Below are 26,254 nucleotides of genomic sequence, written 5' to 3'. Positions count from 1 at the left end.
TTAGAAAATTGCTAATTAAAAATGCTAACCCTTCTTCCCAGATTTTGGTGTTCAAAAGGTAGGAATGGGCTCCTCTACTTGCAATGACTTTGTTATATCTTGGCACTAGGAGCAAATTAAAGTATCCTCCAGGTTGTCATAATCTGAGCAAAGGAACTAGTCCTCTCTTGTTCCACTTGTGGAAGCAGTGTTTCACCTCCTGCTTTGACTTTATTGAGTAGTGCTCAGATGAAGCCAAAAATCTGCTCTGCTGTGTCCTTCCACATCAAGAGGCATATGCAATGCCAGGTGATCAGGCCGAGTCAGCACGGGTTTATGCAAGGCAGGTCCTGCCTGACCAACCTAATCTCCTTCTATGACAAAGTGACCAGCTTAGTGGATGGGGAAAACACTGTGGATGTTGCCTAACTGGACTTTAATAAAGCCTTTGAAACTCTTTCCCTCCTGGAGAAACTAGATGCTCATGGCTTGGACTGGGTAAAAAAATGGCTGGATGGCTGGGCCCAAAGAGCTGTGGTGAATGGCGTTAAATCGCGGTGGTGGCTGGTCACAAGCAATGTTCCCCAGGGCTCAGTGTTGGGGCCAGATCCATTTAATAATTTTATCAATGATCTGGATGAGGGGATCGAGTGCACCCTCAGTAAGTTTGTAGATGACACTGAGTTGGGTGGGAGTGTTGATCTGCTGGAGGGTAGGAGGGCTCTGTAGAGGGATTTGCACTGGCTGGATTGATGGGCCAAGGCCAACTGTATGAGATTAAATGAGGCTAAGTCCTGGGTCCTGCACTTGGGCCACAACAACCCCATGAAACACTACAGGTTTGGGGAATAGTGTCTGGAAAGATGCCCATCAGAAAAGGACCTAGGAGTGTTGGTCGACAGCTGGCTGAACATGAGCCAGCAGTGTACCCAGATGGCCAAGAAGGTCAACAGCATCCTGGCTTGTATCAGAAATAGTGTAGCCAGCAGGAGTAGGGAAGTGATTGTCCCCCTGTACTTGGCCATACCTTGAATACCGTGTGTAGGTTTGGGCCCCTCACTACAAGAAAGACGCTGAGGTGCTAGAGCACATCCAAAGAAGAGTAATGAAGCTGGTGAAGGGTCTATAGAACAAGTCCTGTGAGGAGCGGTTGAGGGAACTGGGGTTTAGCCTGGAGAAAAGGAGGCTGAGGGGAGACCTTGTTGCTCTCTATAACTACCTGAAAGGAGGCTGTAGCAAAGTGGGTGTCGGTCTCTTTTCCTAAGTGAAAAGTGATAGGATGAGAGGAAACGGCCTCAAGTTGCACCAGGGGAGGCTTAGATTCGATATTAGGAAAAATTTCTTCCAGCATTGGAACAGGCTGCCCAGGGAAGTGGTTGAGTTACCATCTCTGGAGGTATTTAAAACATGTATGGATACGATGCTTAGAGACATGGTTTAGTGGTGGGCTTGGCAGTGTTAGGTTTATAGTTGGACTTGATGATCTTAAGGGTCTTTTCCAATCCAAATGATTCTGTGATTCTATGCCTTACGTCTATCCTTTGTGGTTCACAGGTCAATATCACAGCAACCCTGAGTTTGGTACTGTGTTTCCATGACACTTCAAATGATAATTTCAAAGTAACATTTGCAGTTTTAAGCCACAAACTTGGCCAACTCAAGGCCTTTCCAGGCACATTTTATATGTTTGAGAGATAATTTGACTTATTTTCTGCTCCCTTTCAAGTTGATAAAGAGTTTTCCATTATATTCAGTTTAAACATAATCATGTCAACTATGAAGCAACCTTTTGGGAGTCTTGGATGTAATAAAATGTATTGTTGGATTAACATATGACACACCTTAATTGTGAAACCTAAGGTGGTCTCAATCACAGAGTATATTGTATATACACCCTGGACAATCCAGTAGGCTTTTCCATTTTGTGCTGCTTTGCTCCTAACAGAAGCAATATCCTGTATATATCAAGATCAAAGACAAGTAGGACTTTGGGAAAGAATTTCCAGTTTGACCACTCATGAAAGAACCGAATGAGCTCATTCTGTACGTCAGAGATATTAACTGTACCCAAGAAGACATCTGGCTCCAGAATTATTTGCTAGGATATTTGTGGATCAAAACCATATAAAGGTTCTGAATGGAACAAAACATTTGGTATGTTATTCTATTCTATTCTCTTCTCCTTGAAGCCAAGGAGAAGAGAATAGAATAGAATGCCAGGAAACTCTCATGGTTGTTCTTTTGGGCGTACTTGCTAATTAGTCACTATTCTAGCTAATATTTGCTCATAAAGAGAAAGGAATGTAGGTATATTTATGCATGTGATTCAGTCAGTTCTACAGAAAAACTTATTTTCCTCAAAGCTTTTTTATTCCATGGCCCTTGAATATTACTGTGGGGAAGTTGTTCCTGTGGCCTTACAGGCAGGAAGATTATATGAATTAACTTAGTGAAGAACACCTTGGGAAAAGAACTGTCTTCGGATATTTTTTCTGTGATCCAGAGATCCAGATAATGAAAGTAATGACAAAGATCTATGCAAATTCATATTTTTCTTAAATTATGCTGATTTGCTAAAACATAGGAATTTGCACTTGTATTTTAATGATTAACCTTAGATATCCTCTGTTCTTTACAGCTGGGTAAGAATTTAATGTTTGTAGAACATTATTCACCTCCCACTGAAATTAATGAAGAGACTTCTATGGAAGGTCATACAAATTTTGTTAATCCTATAATAATACATACGCTGGTCAAGCATTGGAACAGGCTGCCCAGGGAGTTGGTGGGGTCACCAGCACTGGAAGTGGTCAAAAAATGTGTGGACATGGCACTTCGGGACATGGTTTAGTGAGTATGGTGGTGTTGGGTTGATGGTTGGACTTGATGATCTTAAAGGTCTTTTCCAACCTTAATGATTCTGTGATACTTTGAAAATGATTGTATCCTTTCACGTGCTGGTTTACTAAGTGGGCAAAATGCTTCCTATCCCAAGGCAATGTACAACTCAGAATCGTGGAAGCTGAATGACTGCATATCTACTGGCATGGATTATTATCTTGAACCATCAGTTATACATTAGCTAGAACATGACTGACTCCAGTTTTGATTTGTTCCTGAATCTTTCTTACATCTTTACCTTATAGCACTGCCAGCTGTGATTATACAACATTTTCCATGCTAAGTCCCTCTTTCCAATTGCTATGAGTTTGTCAAGATTTTAGTAATTTAGTCGACATTTTATAGGCTTTTGATCTACTTGTGCCAAGTATTTTTGGAAGGAGGAGGTGTAAATATTTAAATCAGAATGATCCAGCTGTTCAGAAAGTGGCAAGAGAATAAATTGCTTGATATATCATTTAACAAATCAATATGTTGCAGCATAAGGGAATTTGGGGGGATCTTGCTTCTGTTTAAAAAGCATGTCTTGACAACTATACTTGAAAAGCAAAATAGTGTTCATTAGAATTTACTGGAATTCAAGTTGTTCATACAACTGCTGATGCCATCCTAGGGTATTACATTTAGCTCAGAGAGATCCCGATATTTCTATTGTGTGCTAAAGCATTTAATGGATGCCAAATCAAACTCTTAACCTTTCTGTAATTCAGCAGAAAAGTAAACTAGACGTTGGGAAACAGAATCAAACCTTTCTGATAAATACATGTTTGCTTTGCTAATACAGTGGAGTTTTTTTTCCCCCAACATTAACGTAAAACAAGAAGAGTAGGTATGTTGGTGTTCATTTTATCCAGATGAGAACTACTTCCACTCTGCTCATTTAGTATAAGAATGACCACAGTAGATGAGAGGAAATGTCCACCCATCCCAATGCCCTATCTGTGGCAGTGGCCAACATAGCATGTCAAGGAAAGAGCTGAACAAGCACAAAGTGATAATTCTGAAGAATACCCTCCTACACTCCACAGATATGTGGCTCAGGGTATCCTGATGTGATACCTTTAGGTTCACTATCTGGCTTTGTTGTTGTTGTTATAAAGTTAAAAAGGCATATGGTTGCAATCAGTATGGAGAAGAAGCAAACCTAAAATAGAAGTTAAAAGACCTTGAAGACTGACCAGTTTAATTTTCTTCATGACTTTGTGCTGCAGCTCAGATGTTGCTGGCTCTTCTTTTTGCCCTTTGCTGTTGCTGCTACCAGACTATGAGTGTGACAACTTCCTCTTACAGAGAGAGGCCAAAGGGAGATGGAAAGTGGAGTACTGGCTAGGAGAGAGGGGAGATGAAGAAAGTGGAACTTGAGGATCATAAAGGGAGAATAACTAGAAAGAACGAGTGAGGAGATAGAATGCAGAGAGGTGTCAGAAGGAAGTGGGTACGTATGGATGAGTGAGGAAGCTGAGAATGTGTGTGAGGTAGCAAGTGAAAAAATGAATGGGGTAATATAACTGTTTGTACCTCCAGGCCCTGGAGGTAAACAAAATTTAAAACAACTAAAGATACTGGCTGGCCTTTGTGACCGAAAGAGTTGAACAACTCGTTATAAAGAATTCCTTTTTGTACTGTTCTGGGCAAGCCATGGAAAGGATGTCATGCTTCTGAATTTTATTTGTCTTGGAGGTGGTGCACGGACATCCTTGTATCTCAGAGTTTCCTTTAAATGACATTGCTTGCTGGAGTTTAAGAAAAGTTTCTGTCCCAAGTCAATTTTGATCCCTCCCCACTGCTTGATGACTACCGTTCACTCCATGAACACTGTGACTACTGTGCTAAAACTACCAGAACAGGGACACACTACTACAGAAATAACTAGCAAAATCCCAGTTTCAAGCAGTTGTCTGTTTCCTTTAAGCTTCAAAAATAGCATAAGGGACCTTAGACGTCTATTGCTGTTCTCTTTCTCCTCTCTTCCGTGTCTTTATATTAGCTTTTATCTCTAAGAATTCTCATGTTTCATGTTTGTGCAGCAGAGAGTAATTCTATGCCATTCTACTACAAGCACCATCATGGCTTAATAAATATCTAGATAAATAATAATAGGACAATGCAGAGAGATGTAAGCAAAATGAAACTCTAATCCAGTTTGGCAAAGCATGTATGTGCATATTTCAAAGAATTTATTTAGACCATAGTATATTATAGTGCCTACCATGGGAAAATCCTGCTCCATGTGAGTGGGGTTCTTAGCTGGTAGGGTAGCACTAACACCAAAGCAGGCATTTAGTTTATTCTGAAATGCATATGTTCTTAAACTACCTTTCTGAATAAGTATGTGGAATGGAACCGGGTATCAAGCAGAATCTGACTTTACAGACATAAGTAATGCCAGTTGTTCCAACACAGTTTAGAAATTCATAAATTCTCAAGAATATTGCTGAGTTGACAACTAAGAACCAGTGCCCCACAGCCCTAAAATGGAAATGTTCTTAATGAAATGCAATCAGAAAACTAGAAAAAAACAACAGATAAAGGGGGGGTGGGGTGAGGAAGAAAAAACAGAGGGAGAGAGAGGAGACAGAGTAGCATCACCATTTCCTTGCTACTCATTCCCTCTTATAAACAAATGTTACTCATGCTGTTGCATGATTCTTACAGAAATATTTCAACCAAAACTCCCAGTCCTTGTTCTGTGTTCCTTCACATAGCTTCCAATCAGTGTCTTTATTACTTCTATTCATCTTTTCATCAGAGAGTACATTTTTGATGAGGATTTACTTTATCTACCAGCAATTATTTTACAAGGCTCTGACCTGTCAGCATGTGCATTGTGTTGGGGTAGAGCCAAGATCACACCTTAAGGACATTTTTAGGCACAAGGCTGACAGTAATACAAGCCATCCACAATGGCAGTCTCTGTCTGACTGTTTGCTCTGTATGGATTCAGTTTGTGTGACGCCTGTTAAATATCTAAGCCTTTGTCAAAATGAATGAGAGATTTATTATCAGGGATAAAATGACAACTACTCTCAACCTTTGCAGAACTCAAGGGCAAAGCAGTTTTTCCAGTTAAAAGGAGGACTTTGTCTACTACCAGCAACTAATGGTGTTACACGCATAGATAGAAGTGGAGGACCCTGAAACAACCTACCATGAAACCAGATTCAGTAAAACGAGCAACCAGCACTGCCCCAACCATACCAATGTTAATACTAGAGGGACCAATCCTTTCTGCTGGGAACAATCCCTCAAGACCCAGCAGTCTTGCTGGGATGTGTTTACAGGTAAAATACTGACTGCTTGTTTAGAATTTGTCTACATGATTGTTGCATATGTATGTGTCTTATATGCAGTGTAGAGACATGTAAATTTAACACTGCAGTATGCTCTACTTGAAGTAAAAAAACATTACACCAATACAGCTCGTAGGAGTGAGTGCTGTAAGTTCCTTTTACATCTAGCCACCTGTATACATATTTCAGTAGTAGTACTAATTGTTTAGAGTGTCTATAGTGGAATAGAAGTACAAAAGCAAGCCTTTAACATATCACTAAAATAATGCAGGATTTTTCAAGTGTCAATTATGCAAATGTTTTGCTGAAGCTGACTGTGGGCCAAATTCTGTCCTGACTATGTAAATCCAGTCCTCCTGGCTTCAGCTGAATGTCTAGGAGAGTAGGATTTGGCTGTTTTTCACCACTTCCTTAGGTAGACTTATCTAAGAAATAACTCTCTGATGGCAAAATATTTAGTCACCTTTTTTTTGAAGCTGACTGGAGGGCTTCTGTGACAGAAAGCTTGCCTAATTTTTCTAATTATGCCAGCTGAGCCAATGAAACTTTCTCTCTACCTATGACCTTCATTTGCGAGAGAAGGCTGGATAGATTTCAGAGAAGTAATGATACAAGTAGCTCCAGATTGAATACTGAAAATAAGAGGAAACAATTTGGTTGGAATAGCAAACAACAGACAACAAATCTGCACTTTCCCTGTAGATCCTTTCCCCTTTGGGATCCTTGTGCACTAACCACAGAAATTACTTTTAACATAAGAGTTCATTTATATAGTAACACAGATTGCCTAACACAGTTGAAATATTTGAGTCACATCCTAGATGACACACAACTTTTTTGGAAAAAGGAATAAAATAACGTGTTGCCTCAAGCAAAACATTCTGTTTACTGTTGTAGTGTACAAAAGTTGAAGTTTGACAAGATAGACCAATGATGATCTATGCAACTGCTGATAGGTGAATAAATCAAATGCACAGCTGTGACACTTCCTATGTGATTCTATAGCCAGCTATATTTCCTGGAGACTAACAACATAGTTTCTTCAGAAAGGTTTATGGGTTTCATTTAAAATATAAATACACATTATTATTTAAAAAAGAATATGCTTAAAATACATGTTTTGAAACTTTAAAAAAATATGCTTGCCAGTAAAGAGAATGAAACAGTCAGTAGCCTATATCATGTAACAGAAGAAATGCAATATAATCATCAGTACAAATATGCGTTAAGGTTCATGATACCATGGACATTAAGAATGAATAATAAATAACAAGTCAGACATAGCCGCAAGAAATATAAGCAAAGATAGAATTGCTCATTTAAGAAGGTGGCAAACAGGCTGTCGTAGCGTGCACTCTGCTGTTTCCTTGTAAGTGACCTGTTTGATCTTGACAGTCATTCCTTTTTGCAGTCAGGATACCCGAGTTCATTGGTATGACACATCAGACTCTCAGCAGTGCCAGAACATAGTTTGGCACACCTTAAGAAGAGGAGTGTGTACAGCTTTGAGCCTTTCTTATATCGTCCTGATTCAGCCCATTGTCTAAACTAACAGAATCCTCAGCCTTGCCTGAAGGCCCTGTCAACAGAGCAGAAATGTGCACCAGGCTGAGGCAGGGGAGCATCTGCTATGGCACACAGATGGCTGTAAAATGCAGTATCTGTGCAACTTTGCTGTGCCAGGCAACCAGGATCAACCAGCAAAACTTGCTGATAAAAGCAAAGAGTTTGGAAAAGGGGCATACTTTGAAAAAAAAAAAAAACAGCTGGAGACATTTTTATCTCTCTTCCCTTTTAATTTTTAAATAAGCTAAAACCGTACCAAATCCCAGTCATGTTAGAAACTGGACTTTACGCAGAATGGTGGGATAGCTTGCTTTGTTCACCTGTGTATTTTATACCACCTGTATAAATACTGCATGGTGTGTGCTTTGCCACAGAGGATATAGCAGGGAGCCAGAGCATTGCTGTGTCCTGGCTGCAGGGCCGAGGGAGGCTGGCCCTGGGGCTGCAGCGGGGCCAGGGGAGGCCTACCGTGGCCTGGGGCGTTCTGAGGGGCAGTTCACCACTGCTACACCCTCTACATGTAATCTCGGGTATGAATTAACATGTTACCTTGCTGACGTGGGTTAGCTTGTGCTCCACTAAGTTGTTTTGGGGTGGAAAGCCTGTGATTTTGTTTGTGGTGCCTGCTTGCACGAGGGGATGGCGTTGTTCTGCCCCACATTCCTGTCAGGAAAAAAAAAAAGAAGGAGCAATTGAAAGAAAGGGGGGAAAAAAGTCCCTGGCCTTTCAGGTACAATTTTGGTCACTGTTCCAGGAGCAGAAATGCAGCAAACTTGCCAAATCCTCTCAGAATAAGTTTCCCCAAGAGTTAGGAGTACTGCGCTGCAGGTTACACAGCTTGCTGCCTTTCTCCTGAAGAAGTGGTGATGATGGTGAACTGCTGTCCCTGGAGCCGCAGGCCCTCCGTGTGTGGTAGAGGCTCTTGCCTGGGTGGTGCCAGTCACCCCTCCATCTGGGGGACTGTGCGGAGGTAAAGTATGCCCTGCAGCCCCCACAAAGGGCTGAGCTTTCTCTGGGAGGCTGGTGACACCTTGCATTTGGGCGGACATCATCCCTGGTGGCTTTACTGAGCCTCAATGAGAACTGGGGAGCTTGGCATGCCTCAGAGTGGCCACCTTAGCTGCTCAACTGCCAGCTATGCAAGAGCAAGGAGTTTCCTACTGCTGGTGTCCCACGTCCCGCGGTGGCCCTATAGGTTTTAGATGGCATACCTGAAGGCCACCTAGGGAAGGGGTGTTCCCTCTGTTGTATTTCTCAATATTTCTCAGGAGGACACTCCTGGAGCTCAGTGAGTTTTGGGTTAGGCCCTGGGAAGGACACAACCTCCTTCTGCCCAGCCCCTCACAGCTCCGGTGCTGCCACCTTTTTGCAGCATTATTTCAACAGCTTTTGACAGCTGTTGGTGGTGCTTTGAGTGGGAAAAGCTCTCTAAAGGCAGTGGGTGGTTGTTCTCTTTCCTCCTGCCCAAAATGCTCCTACATCATAGATGAACAGGTTGTGGCACATTCAGATAAATTTGTTTCATCTCGTACTCTTTACTCTGAGTCCTTGTAAAAGGAGTTTTCCAAGAGCCGTGTGGGGCACAGTGTGGTTTGATTCTTTATTATTTAATGGTATTTGTGACTAAATTATCTGTGAAAGATTATTTGTAATGCATTGCATTAATTCTATCTTAAGCTTTTAAAAAACACAGTTGCCAGGATTGAAGCAATTTGCTACTGGGCAGCTTTATTATGGGCAGTTTCCGGATGCTTAGCTTGGCCACATTACCAGATCAGGTTAATCTCAAATCACTTAAAGTGAAAAAATAAGCCTGCCTTTAGAAAGATGGCCCCTTCTTTACTGTTGATATCATAAATACAAGAAAGGTTGTGATCCTCATGCTCTGCTTTTTGTTTGATTCCCAGCACATGAAGGCCTGATGGTCCTATCATGCGTGCTAGAAAAATTGTGGAATAGCTCCAGTGTGACCTTACCAGAATGAGTGAACCAACGTAGGAGAAAGTCTCTGTCTCTCTCTCTCGTAATTTTTATCTATTTATTTATTTATTTCTAATCCTTGTCTGTTGCCCAAACGTGCTTCCTCAATTGGGTAAGTGACATGTGATTACCGTGGCTTTTGGGACGTTCAGTAATTTTTTCAGTTGGGGCAGATGAACCATAAAAAAGAGTCTCCAAGACATTTTCATAGTTTTCTGAAAGTCTCAGAGAAATTGAGATCCTGCTAATATCATGTCCATTGTAGCTACATCAGTGTAATGCTGACAGGTTTTTCTGTGTATCTTGGAGTGCAGGTTAGCTTTGATGGCCTTGTGGCTTAGGATTGCTGTTTTGCATGAATTTCTGCTTCAGGTGTGCAAAAATGGCTTCTTTGATACTGAGGCAGAAGAGCTCGTGAGCTTTGTGAGGTTTGCAGGAGTTGAGGAAACTTGAGCTATCCTTTGTCCTGTGATTAGAGTAGATCATACAATCTTTTAATCAGCTGAAGTATTCCTTGTGCCAAATAAGTGGCTGATGATTTAAATCAATTTTACAGTGCAGTTGTGTCACAGAACTTGCAGGAGTTTAAGTATAAACACAGGTTTGGACCAGATTTTTGCACAAATAAATCTCTGAATTAAGCATATAAAGACAATCTGTAAGAAGAAGTATTCCCATGAGTTGTACCTTTTTATTGTGTTCCCTCTGCTACCTGGCTTTTTTGGTGATATCACAAAAGTTTCCTCTCTTTTCCAGGGTGCGATTCAACAGTGACTGTGCTGGTTTTACAGAGGTACAACCAAGGCCTTTGTCATCCACTGCTATGGAAGGGCTTCCTTTCATGGGTGAGTTCTTGCACAGGTGGAAAGGCACATATGAATCCATGTGGTCTGATGACTGCCTGAAGTTCATATGCTTTTTGGTGGCATTCCTCCTTTTCCCTCAAGCCCACTGTTCCCCTCACAAAGATAGTGACATAGAAGAATTCTTCATGAAAGAATTTAAGAGCAGATCTAATAAATCCATTACAAGCTAACATGGTAAAGGGCTATTCTTTGTTTATGTAAAAAGCCAGATTTTGTGAATTTTCTGCTAAACATTTGTATTCTGCTGGAAAGCTTGCTTCAGAGATGCCTTTTCTTCAGGACCTCCATCTTGCTAGGTTGAAACAAAATCGCAGACTACTCTCTTATTTCTGGTTAGTAATTGCTCTGAATTAACAGGCAGTGTGTATAAAGCCTGTGGTGCTAACCATTTCAGACTGAAGAGAAAAGATAAGCAGGAGGTAGGATTATCGATGAGTTTATCTCACCTTACCACATCTTTGTTGGTCTTTACACACATATGTATATAAAAATAAATATAGAACCTATAACAATGGAATAAACATTTACAGTGACTAAAAAACTTATTTTTTCTGTTATAAAGGCCCAGAGTGTATTGGAAATCTAAGAATGGTGTAGACTGAAAAATTACTTCTGATGGCATCTCAACTGAGATTGAAAGACTGTTGAAATACTGGTCATTAAAATCCTGTCTAGGATTACTGAGGGGATGGATTATATTGATCCCATAGCTTCCTTGCTAAAGGTAAGGTTTTTTTACATGTCTGTATTAGAGCAAGTGTACTGTGACAACTTCTCTATTATGAACGCTATGCAACTGCATGTTGCCATGAGGTATGTAATTCAGTATTGTTTTGCATTATCTTCAGTCAACACAAATTTAGTGCAATTATAATGCTCATTTCCTGTAAAATAGAAGATACCTGAATAATGGAGTTGAATTTCCATTAGAATGAGTTCATAAAGCACGAAAGCATTAATAGCAGAGCAATTGATAGAAATGCATTACATAGAATAATCTCATTCTCCAGAGTACAGAGCAACCACCAACTAATATGAAGAAAGTTAGTTCTGCTGTGGCAGAAGGTTATTCCATGATGGTGTTTATTATGCCTTTTCCACAGATTCTATATCACCTACCATCATATTTTGTTTGCTAATTCTCATATTGTGCCTGTGTTGCAGTTGGCAGTCTTGTGCCTCAGTAGGTGTGACATTAAGCAATGTGATAAAGCTCAGTTTTGGCCCCAAACCTCCCTCCCAGCTAAAGTGGAATGTGAGGTTTTGATTGGCTCCTTTCTGAGTGAGGGAACAGCTGCAGAGTCCACATCTGATATTCTACAGAACTTAGCCCAGTTCCAAATTTGCCTTGGAATCAGGCTCCCCTCAAGTATTTCTGGCATTTATTTTTTTGAGGTCAGTGCAAACCAGTAACAGCCATGGGGATATCCTTGCAGTTAGACTGGTGCATGTGCAGAAGCATTGATTTAGTTTCAGGATTGGATACTAGACTCACGCAGTTGTCTACAGCATTTTGTGAGACTTAGCGCATGAGATGTCTATAATTGCTCATGTTCAATGGCTCCATTTTTGACTGCATGGACAGCCTTTGCTTTCTTAAAACAGAGGGAGGCAGAAGTGGAATTTTATTTGCATGCATGACTGTAACAACAGGAAAGGAGTTAGCAGACAGTAAATTTCTGTCTATTTAAAAGATATTAACTATGTGAATAGTTGTTAGTAACAGCAATTATTGTAACATTGCAAACATTTGCTGGTTCCTTATAACAAAATTGTACTTATAAATAAGAGTTATAATGAATGCTTGAAAGAAATCTGAGACTTGAGAAGGAAGGTAATTTTTGAAACAGTAAGGAGCAAAAGAAAATGTGACAGTCATGAGCACTGTATCATTTGCAACAATGTACTTTCTGTATATTTATAATGGTTTTATTATTATTTTATTATTACATTAATCAAGTTCAAATAGAACTAGTCTCCTGTTCTATTATAAAACTCTGTTTTAGTTTGGTTGGTAACAACAGAGCTGCTCTTTTTTGCAATGGTAGAACAAAAACTATTGAAGAGGAAGAAAGCTTCCTCCCTTGAGTTTGGTTTTGCTATTATCAAGTGTGGTTTCCATTCTTTATCAGCCCTGCTCCTGGGTTGTGCCACAAACAATCCGAAGTCTTTCCATAGCTCTTTTCAGAACATGATCTGACTTAAAAGCTGGCTGTTGTGTTTTAACAGTCAAATGAATTACTTGAAGTATACTCCTAGGTGGTAAATCTGAATAAATATGTAATTTCAGGTTATATTCTATATGTTACTGATAATTACAAAGCATAGTTGAAAAGTGATTATTACTGATTTGTTATTTACACTGCAGAGTTTTAAAATGCTGTGTGGAAAAGGAGAAGAAAATAAGCTGGTCATGCAGTAGTTAGGCTACGTAACAGGGATCCTGAGAGGGGAGCAAGTGTATGAACGCCCAGGGAAGGACTGCTGACAACCAATATTGAAATTAGACCCAAAGCCTTTTAATGTTTTTTGTATAGCTGGAATAAGTTCTTTCCTAAGTCCAAATATGATCAGGTAAGAAAAAAAAAAAATTGTGAGGTATAAACAAGTCTTGGTATGTTATGTGGGGTAGATGTCTGTTGATTCAAGACTAAGTTAAGAGCAAAGTTTATCTTAATAATTTGAAAGTAAGGCAACAGTTATTATGTGGCTCACTTCAAAGTGCCTTGAAAGAAACCCTTTTGACAGAAAACCTTTTCATACAGGCTTGTAAACTGTGAGCCTAGAGCCCTCTGGTGTGAGTGTTGATGTAATGTACATTAATTATCTACATTAGTATAGTTCAATGTGACCTGCACAGTATTCTGACCTGTGTCAATAAAGAGCTACCAAGCCAATCACTTTCTTCCACTGTGGTGTGTTGACCCTGTCTGGATGCCAGGTGCCCACCAAAGCCGCTCTATCACCCCCCTGCTCAGCTGGGTCAAGATAAGAACAGGGAGAGATCATTCAGCAATTACTGTCATGGGCAAAACAGACTCAACTTGGGGAAATTAGTTTATTCCAATCAAATCAGATTAGGGTAAAGGGAACTAAAACCAAATCTTAAAACACCTTTCCCCCACCCCTCCCTGATTCCCGGGCTCAGCTTCAGTCCCGATTTCTCTACCTCCTCCTCCCAGGTGGCACAGGGGGATGGGGAATGGGGGCTGTGGGCAGTTGATCACATGTTGTCTCTGCCGCTCCTTCCTCCTCAGGGGGAGGACTCCTCACACTCTTCCCATGCTCCAGCATGGGGTCCCTCCCACGGGAGACAGTCCTCCATGAACTTTGCAAATGTGAGTCCTTCCCACAGGCTACAGTTGTTCATGGAATGTTCCATCCACTTCCTTCCATGGGGTGCAGTCCTTCAGGAACAGACTGCTCCAGCGTGGGTCCCCCATGGGGTCACAAGTCCTGCCAGGAGACCTGGCAGGGCTCCTCTTTCCACAGATCCACAGGTCCTGCCAGGAGGTTGCTCCAGTATGGTCTTCCCACAGGGTCACAGCCTCCTTCGGGCATCCACCTGCTCCGGAATGGGGTCTTCCCTGGGCTGCAGGTAGAGATCTGCTCCACCATGGAGCTCCGTGGGCTGCAGGGGGACAGCCTGCCTCACCAGGGGCTTCACCAGGGGCTGCAGGGTAATTTCTGCTAGGGTGCCTGGAGCACCTCCTCCCCCTCCTGCTTCACTGACCTTGGTGTCTGCAGAGTTGTTTCTCACTCCTCTCTCTGGCTGCAATTTCTGTGCTGGGTTGTTTCCCCCTTCTTAAATATATTACCCCAGAGGCGCTACCACCATTGCTGATTGCCTTGGCATTGGCCAGCAGCAGGTCTGCCTTGGAGCCGGCTGGCATTGGCTTTACTGGACATGTGGGAATCTTCTAGCAGCTTCTCACAGCCCCTGCAGCCCCCCACTACTAAAACTTTACCACACAAACTCAATACATCCACCTAATTGTTTATTGATTTTATTATTTATATATGGTTTAAAAATTGATGGTTTATTTTTGAAAGAGAGAACTGATCTCATTTATCCCATTTTTTAGAAAGGCTTACTTTGGAGCTATTACCCAGTCTGTGTCAGCAATAACTCAGAGCAAAGACAGGTCTATATGAAGGAAAATTTAGGAAGCCTGTAAGGCTGGCCTACTACGCCCACTGCAGCTCTCTGTTTTTCACTTACTCTGTGTGTTGTTTCAGGGAGTCCCTGCAAGTCCTTCCAGTTTCTCTTTTATGCCCAAAATCTGTTGTCCCCTGTTCTCTTTCTCTTGAATTGAGGGTTCTCAGTTGCTCTTTTCCAGCACAGATACGTGATACAGATCCTTTCTTCTCCAAGGCAGCATCTCCAGTATGTCCTCAGCCACAGGTTCTGTGTCCCTCTATGGTTTGCCTTGGCTCGTGTTTCCCTTCTTTGTTTCCTTGTCTCCCCATGCCAGGACCAAAGTCTGTCCATGCCATTACTTCTCTTTCTTTTGTTTTTCTTCTTATGCCTCTGCTGTCCCTGTCATTATCACCTCTCAGTCTTCTCATGTGCCACATACTATGTGTGTCTCATTCCTTTCTTCCTCATCATACCATTTTTCCTCTTTCAGCTAGTTGTATGAAGTGGCTGGTGTCACAGACTTAATACACAAAGAGTTTTCCAGGGAAGAGGGTAGCTGCTGGGATGCTGAGATACAGGCTTTGCATGGAAAACCAACCAATGTTCTTGAAGCAACATGCAGGGAACCTGTTATTTCAGTGGGTTAACCGTGGACAAGGAGCTGTTGAAGACCAAAGAATTTCATAATAATTGATTTTATATTACAGACAACCTCTTTCCTCTTCTGCAGCATGAGTGGGAGAAGAATAATTTCCTAGTTTGCCTAGGAAGGCAAGAAAATCTGTCACTCACCTAACTGGTCATGAATTCAGTCGCAGTGCTGCATTGGGAAGCCTGGTGGGTTAGGTGGAAAGGAGGAAAGAGCAGTATGCCACCTCAGGCCTCACTGGGAAGTAGAAGAGCCTAAGGACTTGAAAAAACAGACAGTGAAGTAACAATTTGTCAACAGGAAGCTGGGAGGAGGTAGGGATTTTTGCCATCAGGAAACATGACATTACTAGTGATCTTCAGGGACAACTCAGTGCTCACTTCTGAGTGAGGGTGTATATGGGTTGTTACTGTTCTGTGAAAGAAAAACAGGCAAGAAAACAACCTAAGCTGCTGCAAGGCACCTGCAGAAAGCCAATGTTATTACCCTGTTACTCCTTCTACTGAGCCATCCAAACTAGGCTAGGAGAAAGGTCATCACCTTTAAGTTTTTACTGTTCCTCCTCCTGATACTAGACCAGTCATCTGTAAATTGTGTAAAACATGTGGCTTGGTGTTACACAATCTACAGTCAGATCTGTGGTGGCTGGTTTAAAGTATAGTGTAATTAAAGCTGCATAATAACCTGTCAAAACTTGTAGATTTACCACAATGCAGTTTCAGGTTTGAGGTTTATGTATGTTGCAGTGGGCTCTAAAATAAGAGACTAACTGCCTTTGAATACTTTGGGTAGTTTCTGTCTGTCAGGTAAAAAATTTTCAGAGTTACAAAATATGTACAGACGCAAAGATGTGCTTGCTTACTAGAAGCTCACTAATTGATAGTATCTAAAGTGATGTGCTTGGAACACTTTACTTTTGAGTCCCTTTCATTCAAAGCAGTATCAAAGCTCTATAGTGGGTTAGGTACCACAGCCTAGATTGACATTTGACCTGGAGCTATTGAGAAATGGCTCTAGTAGGATGGGAAGAAAATATTTTACAGGGCCAGCAACTCTTATGTGAAGGATTCAGTGAAAAGTCAGAGAAGACACGTCTTAAAATGCTTAAAATTTATTAATCGTCATTACTTTTTTTCATAAGGAACAAAAATAAAACAGTATTCCAAAACAAAATAGAAGAAGAAAATATACCACACCCAGATAACATGACTAAGACTAAGAAATGGCATAACATTAATTCTGAAAGAAATGACCCAATAAATCAATTTTCCAAAACCACAATAAATAGCAATGGTTCAACATTTAAAAGCATCTTATGAAAGAATGTACATATTATTATTATTATTATTATTATTATTAGTTTACAAAAATCCTTCATATGCCCATGTTGGCAAAAAAAAAAATATATATATATATACTTCTGTAAACAGTTAACCACAAAGAAAAAAAATCCAGTTACTATGCTGATGGTATTATGTAAACAAAGAGTAGTGTGCAGCAACTTCTCATGGTAGGATTTCTTTCTTTTTCTCACAGGAATATATAGAGAAATATGTCCATCATAAATTGTTCAAAATATTGAAATTTACAGTTTTGAGAAGATATGGCTTTCTGCAGTCTAAATCTATCTTAATGTAAAAAGAAAAATAAAGAAACAGAGAGGTACAGTTTTCCTTGGGTTTCGTTTGTTTGTTTTCTGGACTTTAGCTTTTGATTTGTCTCAATGAACTGGAATGAAAATGTTATAGAAAAGGTCAGTCTGTGTCAATGGAAATATTAGATATTGTCAAGTGTCTGTATTATGCCATCACAGGCAAGCTTCAAGTCAGAAAAGAATGTTGTTCCCAGACTTTGTGCAAGTTTAACTCCAGCTCTCAGTCTTATGGTAGAACACTTCTCAAAACAAACAAACTAACAGAAAATGTCAAAATGACCTTATGCTGTACCTCTCAAGGTGTAAAAGAAAAGACATGAAAAACAATAGGAGATATACTGGTAATGAAAACTGAAATAATGTAGACAGACATACTGAGTTTGTATACAGAAAATATCATCTGTTCAAAATTTTAGCTGCTTTTGACACTTTTGTATTTTTTCAAAGCTTTTTTTAGTCTTATGTTCAACCCTTGCTTGACAACTTCTCTCTAGTTCTAATTTTAGGCATTCCCTTGTTCCTGAGAGGCCTTTATCTGGTTTGTTGCCTGTTGGGTGCTGACTTGGGGAATGCATTCAGCACCCACACAGCTGCATTTCTCTACATAGGTGTATGAGTGATCAAGGTAGGTTCCGTCACTGCACATCAGAGTCACCTTTCTTTGGCTGGTCTTGATTTCTTGACAACATGAGCATTTATGTTCCATCATGTTTGCCTCTGCAGAATATCTGATTGCAAAACCAATAAAAGAGAAATATTCAGAAATTATATGAGAAATACCACTGTCCCTCTCACTCATTACTAAATATAAACAGGAGCTTGCATGTGGGACTGTTGTTCAATATCACCATTCTTACAGTATTGTGATGAAATTTAAGTTGCTCCTCATTATAAAAATGGATGGATCTAGCTCCTCATTAAGGCACAGAAAAAGTAAATTAATTAATCGAGATCACATATTAAGCCAGTCCAAAATGAGAGAATATGAGAAACAAATAACCTCACTTTTACATGGGCAAAATCAAAACTCTGGTCTATTCACTCTGACACTGAAGAGGCTGTTAAAACATTATGAGTCTTGAGGTAATTAAACTAGTACAACATCATGTCTGTTAAAAATTCTTGCTAACACATTAGAAAATTCTGATGAGTGGGTGGATGTTGGATATGTTAGAAAATCACTTGCCATTTGTTTTATGTAACTAATGTAAAGAGTAGAAGACAAGAGACCACAGCCATCTTTTATACCACTTACCGTGAGTAAGCATCACAGCTGCCTTCACAGTATGTCATCTCAACAGGTGCTTGAGATACACATCCATGATATTTGATGACAGTAGTAGTATTGTGCTTCATGCAAGCTGAGGTTGTCACAAGACAAGGGAAAATAGGTTAAAATATATATGCATATAAATAGGTACCTGTGTATTGTAGACAGTTTGTAATAGAAAACTGAGATGGATGGAGCTAAAATAGGAAACTAGGTCACAGTGTGTTTCTCTTTTAATTACTAAGGGACAAATGATGACTCTTGCTGCTTGTGTTATCCATGAATGAAAAATTCCCTTTTGCTTATGCAACTTTGGTGCAGCATGCAGAAATAAAGAGCAGTACTGTGGCAACTGCTCAATGCACACCCACCTCCCAGGACTGGATTCACTTTCTTTCTTAAAGAGAATGTATCTATGGAAGTTGGAGAAGAGTCACAGTCCTCTCCCTCCCACAAAAAAGCTACCATTTAACAATAGGGGATGGGAAAGTTTACTATATCCATGTTTTCCAAGGCCCTGAAGTGCATGCTGGAAATGTTCTGTTCCTTTCTTTTTCCACCTGTTTCCTTTCTCACCCCAGTGTGAGGCAGTGGTCCCAAACTTGGTCTGTTCACTTCTTCTCTATACATCTACCATGCAAGACAGACTAATATACCTTATAAGGCATGTATTATCATTACTTACTTCTAACAAAATTATCATTACTTACTCCTCGGTTTCCTTCGGCACTCTTTACAGCAGCCATCATCAGATATCTTGATGTCATCCTTGAGTGGGAAAACAGAAAAAGGTAACTCAAGTTTCATATCTGCATACTAAAGCAGACTTTCCCTGCTTCCTAAGTTTCTCTGGCACCAGAAAGTTCTTTGTAATGACATGGTATCTTATTTCAAGCAAATCTAAATATTAAGGCATATAACTACTTCAATTCAATATTAATAAGAGTTCTTTGAAAGCTGATATTAAGAGGGACTGGAACTGCTTTGCTGTCATCAAAGTTCAGTAGTAAAGTTTCAGAAATAAATCTTGTAGCACATGTGGGATATTTTAAGTTACCCAAGTCAGTACAAGTGAAGAATTATGTCAGAAAATGTAACACAATTGATGAAATAACTGACTCCCCAGATGTGTGGGGCTGATTCTAGTCTATCCTGAGCTGTAGTAAGTTGAATGATGTTGTGAACTGAAGTAACTTATTTTTCTTCAACTTTGCTTTCAATAAGTGAATTCTAAAAAAGAATTTATAATCTTAAGAAATTTAGGAATAAAAATCCCATTATTTTTCAATAAGATTCTTGCTTCTAGGTCACCTGACATTTTAGGAATCCAAAACATTATGCTGTAGTCTTTTATCTAGTGCCCAATCCTCAATGAGGATTGATATATCACCCATTTGAATTTTGATTTGTTTTTCTGAAATGAAATTTGATGGGAAACAGATTCAGAGAGGATAAAATGAGAACTATATCCTGTGTGATGCTTCTGCTAGGTTTTTTCTTTGGACACCATGATCTTTCTAAAACTAGTGTTAGCCACTCCAACCTTTTCAAACATGAGAACTGGTAGAAGAGTACTTACTGGATCACAGTCATCAGGGTTGAAGGAAGAACAGCTTTTCTGTGAGGCAACTTGAATGACTTGGTCATCAGATTTTTCACATGTGTAAGTTGTACAGTTATCACCAGGTGGGTTCCAGTGTTGTCCAACCTGAAAGTAGTTAAAATTAAAGCGAGTGAAAATTTTCTTATATAAAAATGAAACACTCCCCCCACCCCCAGTGTCTTATCATTGCTGCCTACTGTGGTTTGAGTATTCTGAAAATTTCCTTGAATTTCAGCTGACAGTTACTTGTCGTATTATCATACAGCTGCAAGCCTTTTTCATTAACCAAGTGAAGAGGCTGAATTTTTATCTGGATATGGACAAGGTTTTTTTGTGAATAGGATAAGTATGTGGACACATTTGGAAAGATTAATTTGTGTTTGAATGGTTTTGTCATCAGAATTTATGGGTATGTCCATTCAGACACATGGCAGGATTTCTGCTGTCTTCACTAACTTATCCTCTACTAAAACTCTTGGCTAACTTGAGATTGTCTGTTTGGAGCAGAAAACTGCGTCCACAGATAAAATTATCCTTTGAACAAAATGGGTGCTATATTTTCAGAGCTGAAGGCAAATAAGGACCCATTGCTTTCACCTATGTATTTTCCTATGCTGATTTCTGAAAGCTGTTGTTCAGTATCACAGTTGCTTCCAGAAGTCTTAGTTAGAACTGGAGTTTCATGGCTTGAGGTTCTGTTCAAGCTGTGTCCATTCAGTCCATTCCCTGCCTGAATATGCATTTGTCTAACATGAGAAAAGATGCAGCAAATAAATGTGACAAAGACGAGGAGAGGAAAGTGTGAAAAGACTAACAGTGTTCACCAAAAGTGAACCAAACCAGGGATAGTTACTTGGAGCACGTGTGTAATGTTGTCTCCCACAGTCACTGTACAGGCCACTGCCTTGCACGTGCCACAGCACTGACCAGGTTTCTTTGTATACTTATAACCCTGTTTTGAAAGAAATAGAGAGGAAATGACATTGAGTCAGGACACAGACCATAACTGGTGGATATTTGAGCTGAGGGGGATAGGAATTACTGACAGCAAAATAACACTCACCACTGGGCAGTATGTGTCACAGGTAATAGGCTCACACCTGACAGTGGCATGGTGAAGGCCTGAGTAAGAGGATTCAGAGCAGGTGCATTTTTCACAGGGGCCTGATGGAATGACAGCTCCAGGCTAGGCAAAGTCAGAAAAAAAGTCATTATTGGTCGGTAAAAGCAAGTTACTTTGTGTATGTACATCATAGACAATACAAAGCTGAACTGTGTATGGGCTAAACTATCCTTAAATACAATTTTGTTTCTTTTATTTAAGCAGAGTTTCTGTTGTTGGTAATATAAATTTTGGAATTAAATTCTGCTAATGCAGAAAGGAGAGCAGAAAATGCTTTTGCTTGTAGGGAGAGTGTTGATATGCTGACCTTGACTGAATGATTAATAATGTTTTATCTCAGGCCTTTCCGCAAAATGTGGTCCATGATAGGAGTCTCAAAACATTGCATTATGAACCTATGTGAAGGTGCATTTTTATAGTAAGTTACTCTGTGTACTTACTGCATAGTAGGTTTCATTGACTACACAGCCATGTCCTGTAAAGAAGGAGGAAAAATGGTGTCATAGAGGTGTAAGTTTTAAGAAGAAGTAGTATGTGAAAAAACTGCTGCTTTGTTGGCCTAATATAATAAAATGGATAATTTACATCTTTCTCTTTTAAGGTTGTTGTATTCATAAGTTTAGAAAAATGTAGCTGTGAATAACACATGAAGAAGGTACATAGTACTCACTGCATTCAAAGGTAGGACAGCATTTTCCAGGCTGCATTACTGTGACTACTTCCTGTCCTGCTAAGCACTGGGGTGTGGTCTCAGGGCAGAGGCTAGTGTTGCAGTCTGTTTAATGTAAGAAAATATAGAAAATAATGAACTCAGAATTTTAAAATGAAAGTAGTTTTGTTTTGCATGAACTTCAGCAGTTTTCCCATGGGGCAAATATGGTAGTGTTTACACAAGCTAGTTTAATGACTAATTCAGTATATTTGCCCAGCTATTTTAAAGTGAATGGGTTTTTCCATAACCTTTGTAAAACAAAGCATTGTCTGAGAAGAATAAAGTGGTGATTGCTGGAAAGAGATACTTCCAAAGAGAAATTAGTACCAATAGGGAAATCTGATGACTCTCAGAGGTTCAGGAACTTTCTTGAGCAGTTTTTAAATGTTCAAGACTTTTTTTTTAAATTAAGATTTTTTTTTTTATACTGGTCTTTGAAACAGAAAATACTTTGAACAGTTTTTTCATATTGTTTCAGGTGGTGGCAACATTAAAGGTTTTCAATGTTAAATTATAGGAGATTTCCAGTCACTTTTCTGTGTGTAACTGTGTAAAATATTTTAATCTTTAAATTTGTTCTCTTCAGGCATCTAGTAAATGCTCTGCAAGAAGGTCTTAAGAAGTGGAGTGAGGGAGAAAAACATTATGAAATCAATGCAACGTATTAAAAAAAATGAGAAATATTTGCTGTCGTTCCCCAGAATGAATATAGTATATTCCCCATGATAAAGAACAAAGACAGTACTTACAGCACTCAGTCCTGGTACAACATGGATCTTCTGGTATCTGGATCTGTACAGACGTGTAACCTGGTTCATCACAAAATACTTGATGTGTCAAAGAACATTTGTGTTTTGTACAGTGTACTTTAAGTGTATTTTTGTCACAGACACATTCCTGGCAATCTTTTGTCCATTTTTCCCCTGGCTATATAAAAAAGAAAAAGGAAAAAAAGGAAGAAAAAAATTATATAAAAATTCAACCCAAAATAATTCTATTTCTTTCTAGTTGACTTATTCATGTATACAGTGATACCTGATCACATCAGCCTTTTCATATTTCTATTATTTTTAGATTTTATAAGAAACCTTCAAATAGAAGCTTGAAAGATATTAAAGTCCACTGAAGGTTCCGAGTGTGTTCACACAGCTATCACTTTCTATTTATTTGTAGTGTTAGTATGAGGGATACAAGAGGCCTAAAGGAGAAGTGAGTGAGTTTGCATGCATTTTTGAATAAGAAATTGTCATGCTACATACTCATTTGCACATTAGGTTTCAGAGAGAATTTTCTGTGATTTGTATGCAGCTGAGGAACTAAGAATGCAGACTAATGTTATCAGCAACAGGTGAACTTTGTTATCCATCTGTCCCTTCATCTCTAGTAACTTTAGTGAGGTAAATTTGTGGAAATAAAAGTAGCACATATGCCAAAGTTCTACTACTACCACCACCTATCTCTTTTTTTTCCTGTTTCTCTCTTTTTTTTTCTTTTTTTTTTTTTTTTCCCAGTATGTGAGGTGATAGTTATTGAAAGAATATCCCATCACATACTGTTATATTTCTTAGGGAGTAATGTGGTTTCTGCTCTGGCACTCATAATTATTTTCAAGTCTAAAGGGGAATGAACATTTGAAAAAAACCTAGTCTCCTCCAACCTAAGCAAAATTTTGTTTTTGTGAAACACTAAATATCCTCTTGTTTCACTTGTCTGTGCTTGAAAAACCACACTGATTGTGATACTCACCCATCTGGATACTCCATTTGGTTCCCTACATGCTGGGGAAAAAAAAAAGAATGGAGATTTAGACCACTGAAAACTGACATAAAGGAGTAAATTTGTGCAGTTTCAAATGGAAAGACTGTGACTATAAAACTATGAATGAATGAATGAATGAATGAAATAAAATGAATATGCAGACTAGTTCTTCTGAAATGTAGAATTCTACCATCTTGGTATGTCTCATGTAAGGAATGAAGATGGAAAAAAGCTAATACTGATTATTATTCAATTTTTAGATGGGGAGACTAAAGAAACTTAAAGAGGCTGATTTTCCCATGATCTGACCATGTAGAAGATGGCAGTAGAGCACAGGCCTCCTGACTATCTTTCTTTATTCCCAAACTAGCTACAGATTACTTACAGCATTCATAGACACAGATGTTGCTGTCTTCACTTGTGACTGTCTTTCCTTCAGGACAGAAACATCCTTCAGTTACTCCATAGCCAGGAAGCTCAACAACACTGGAGTGGGAGGGAAGTATGTATTTGAGGACAACATTTTTGCAGTGAAGCAAGAGAGAGAGCAGCATATGTAGAAAGTTGCCATGTCAGATACAAGGGAGACAAAAGAATTTACATTTTCTGAAGTGCAACAGGAACTGCATATTCATAATGCTGATTGATATTTATAAATCCTGAATAAATTATCCAAATTCACAAGACATTTCATTATGTAAAGTAAATTCATTTTCTAAGGAAAGCAGGTAGGTAAAAAATAGAAAAAGAGAAAAACATAAGCAGTTGTTTTGAGGTGGGGTACTTTTGTCTTTTCATACCTTGGGTCACAGGTAGCAGGATTAATGGGCCCACATGGCTTGTATACCATGCTTTCTGGACATTTGTATGCTGTATGGAAAAAGGAGGAAAAAGACAAAAAATTGACAGTAGATGCATTTTTGCAGCAAAAGTGACTACAGCTTTACCACCTTCATCTGCAGCTTCTGTAAGGATGTTGCTGTATTTTTGTAGACAGTAGTCAAGTGTTAGATATAAGATGTGTTGACTGAATAAAATGCTAATTACTACTATTTCTCACACATTTTTGAGTTCTGCAGTACTTACGGCATGTGTTGTTGGTCTTCCCTCTCCAGTCAATGCAGACACCTCTAGCAGCACACTCTGTAGCATACATCTCTAGACTGGAACACTGCACAGATTCATCAGCTACGCGACATCCGTCAAACATACAGCCTTTGAAAAATGGTTCTGGTGGTATCACGGCATGGCATTCTGCAAAAATCCTGTAGGCAGAGAAGAAACCAAACCCATTTTATATTAACCAGTCAGTATATAAAATACAGCACTTCTCAGTTAATGGCATGTGACTCTGCTTCAGGAAGGAATGTATTATGAGAAACAGAACCCTAAGAATGGTCAATAATCTGGGAGATAGATTCAGGAAAGGAAAGGTTAGAAAATTTGAAACTCCTTTTTTTTTTTCTAAAGAGGCTAATGGTCGTAGTTTTTCTGTATGCATACACAAGTTTTCATCAGTCTGACTGCAGAAATTTCATGAAAAAGGCAACAACATCAGATTGAGAAAAAATGGATGATAGAAGTAGCCGAGAGACAGAAAAATTGCACATACAATAGCTCATAATTACTAGACATTACAGCAAGCATGTGTAAAAGGGCCTTTAAAAGTGACCCAGCTGATAAAAAGCTTTTGTCAGACCTCACACAAATATAGGAAATGCCACAGGAAAAAAAGCCTTTGTGCTTGTGGAGCTTCATGTTTTACATAAAATATACAAAGAATGAAGGACACTTTTTGGCTAGATATTTCTGTCTGCTCTGTTAAACTGGTTGGTAACAAGGTTCTTTACAGCTTGTACTGAACGCCCACTTCAAATTTAAAGTTTAGTCTTTACTTAATAGTGTAAATAAGAGTGAGTGAGCATACCCTGGAAGGTAGGGAGAGAGAAAGATAACCTGAATCTGTGTGATTGCAACACAGGTAATATGGATTTCAGTGATTGCTGCATCCCTGTTTTCTGACTACACCTCTCCTTGCTCGGTTATCTTTGGCATGCAAGTCATTAAAGAAGAGCAGTTCCTTTTGCAAAGGCCTTTTACTGTATATATCCTGTCATTAAACTGGCATTTTCAACTATTATCATATACTAGGGCTATGGTTCTTACTATTCTTGTAAGATACTGAGACAGTTTTGTCTAGAAAGAGTGAATTAATTCAGTTTTTTTCTTACTTGCTCCAGATAAGCTTGCAGAGATGAGGTGTTTCACATTGAGGTTTTGGTGAAGGTGTGGTTACAACTGGTGGTATCGGTACTCCGTGGCATGACTTGTTGTTATCAACAATCCAGTGATGAGCCATTTGGGGACAGGAAGAAATGACCTTACCACTTGGTAAGCGGCATTCATCTAATTTATTATTTGTACATGTTCCTGGAAGAGACAAGCTATGTAAGTCTCACAAGCCACATCAGAGATGCGCAAGACATTCTTGTGCTGATATCACATTTAGAAGTGATGTGCTCATGAAATGTATAATGTGCCTTGCTTCATAGGGATTGCTTTCTTTACAGTTATATGAGCTTTAATTTAGGTTAGGGAAAAAGAAACAAACCTAAAACCCCATCCCCAAAGAAAAAAAAAAGGTTGCTGAAATATTGAGGTTTTGATCCCACAGAAGTTGAAGAGCAGAACTGTTTTCATTTCCATTTTACTGCTGTTTAAAAATATCTCTCAGCTGTAAGACTGCATAGCTACAGTGGGTG

General features: G+C 39.3%; 1 protein-coding gene across 1 annotated transcript in view; it reads right to left on the bottom strand.

Annotated features, from left to right (window-relative positions):
- Window positions 1–26,254, bottom strand: part of LOC104628484 (mucin-5AC-like) — a gene marked incomplete at both ends in the record, with an annotated part of 66,879 nt that overhangs the window by 37,230 nt on the left and 3,395 nt on the right. The window contains 9 exons of the mRNA XM_010297092.1: window positions 19,007–19,064; window positions 19,876–20,004; window positions 20,753–20,851; window positions 20,963–21,085; window positions 23,481–23,512; window positions 23,878–23,978; window positions 24,293–24,362; window positions 24,579–24,757; window positions 25,724–25,922. Coding sequence (XP_010295394.1) covers window positions 19,007–19,064; window positions 19,876–20,004; window positions 20,753–20,851; window positions 20,963–21,085; window positions 23,481–23,512; window positions 23,878–23,978; window positions 24,293–24,362; window positions 24,579–24,757; window positions 25,724–25,922 — 990 coding nt within the window. The remainder of the gene's footprint in view (window positions 1–19,006; window positions 19,065–19,875; window positions 20,005–20,752; window positions 20,852–20,962; window positions 21,086–23,480; window positions 23,513–23,877; window positions 23,979–24,292; window positions 24,363–24,578; window positions 24,758–25,723; window positions 25,923–26,254) is intronic.

The sequence above is a fragment of the Phaethon lepturus genome, unplaced genomic scaffold, assembly GCF_000687285.1.
Source record: "Phaethon lepturus isolate BGI_N335 unplaced genomic scaffold, ASM68728v1 scaffold1011, whole genome shotgun sequence".
Classification (NCBI taxonomy): Eukaryota; Metazoa; Chordata; class Aves; order Phaethontiformes; family Phaethontidae; genus Phaethon; species Phaethon lepturus.
The sequence above is the reverse complement of the archived record's forward strand: the minus strand, read 5'-3'. Positions and strand labels throughout refer to the sequence as shown.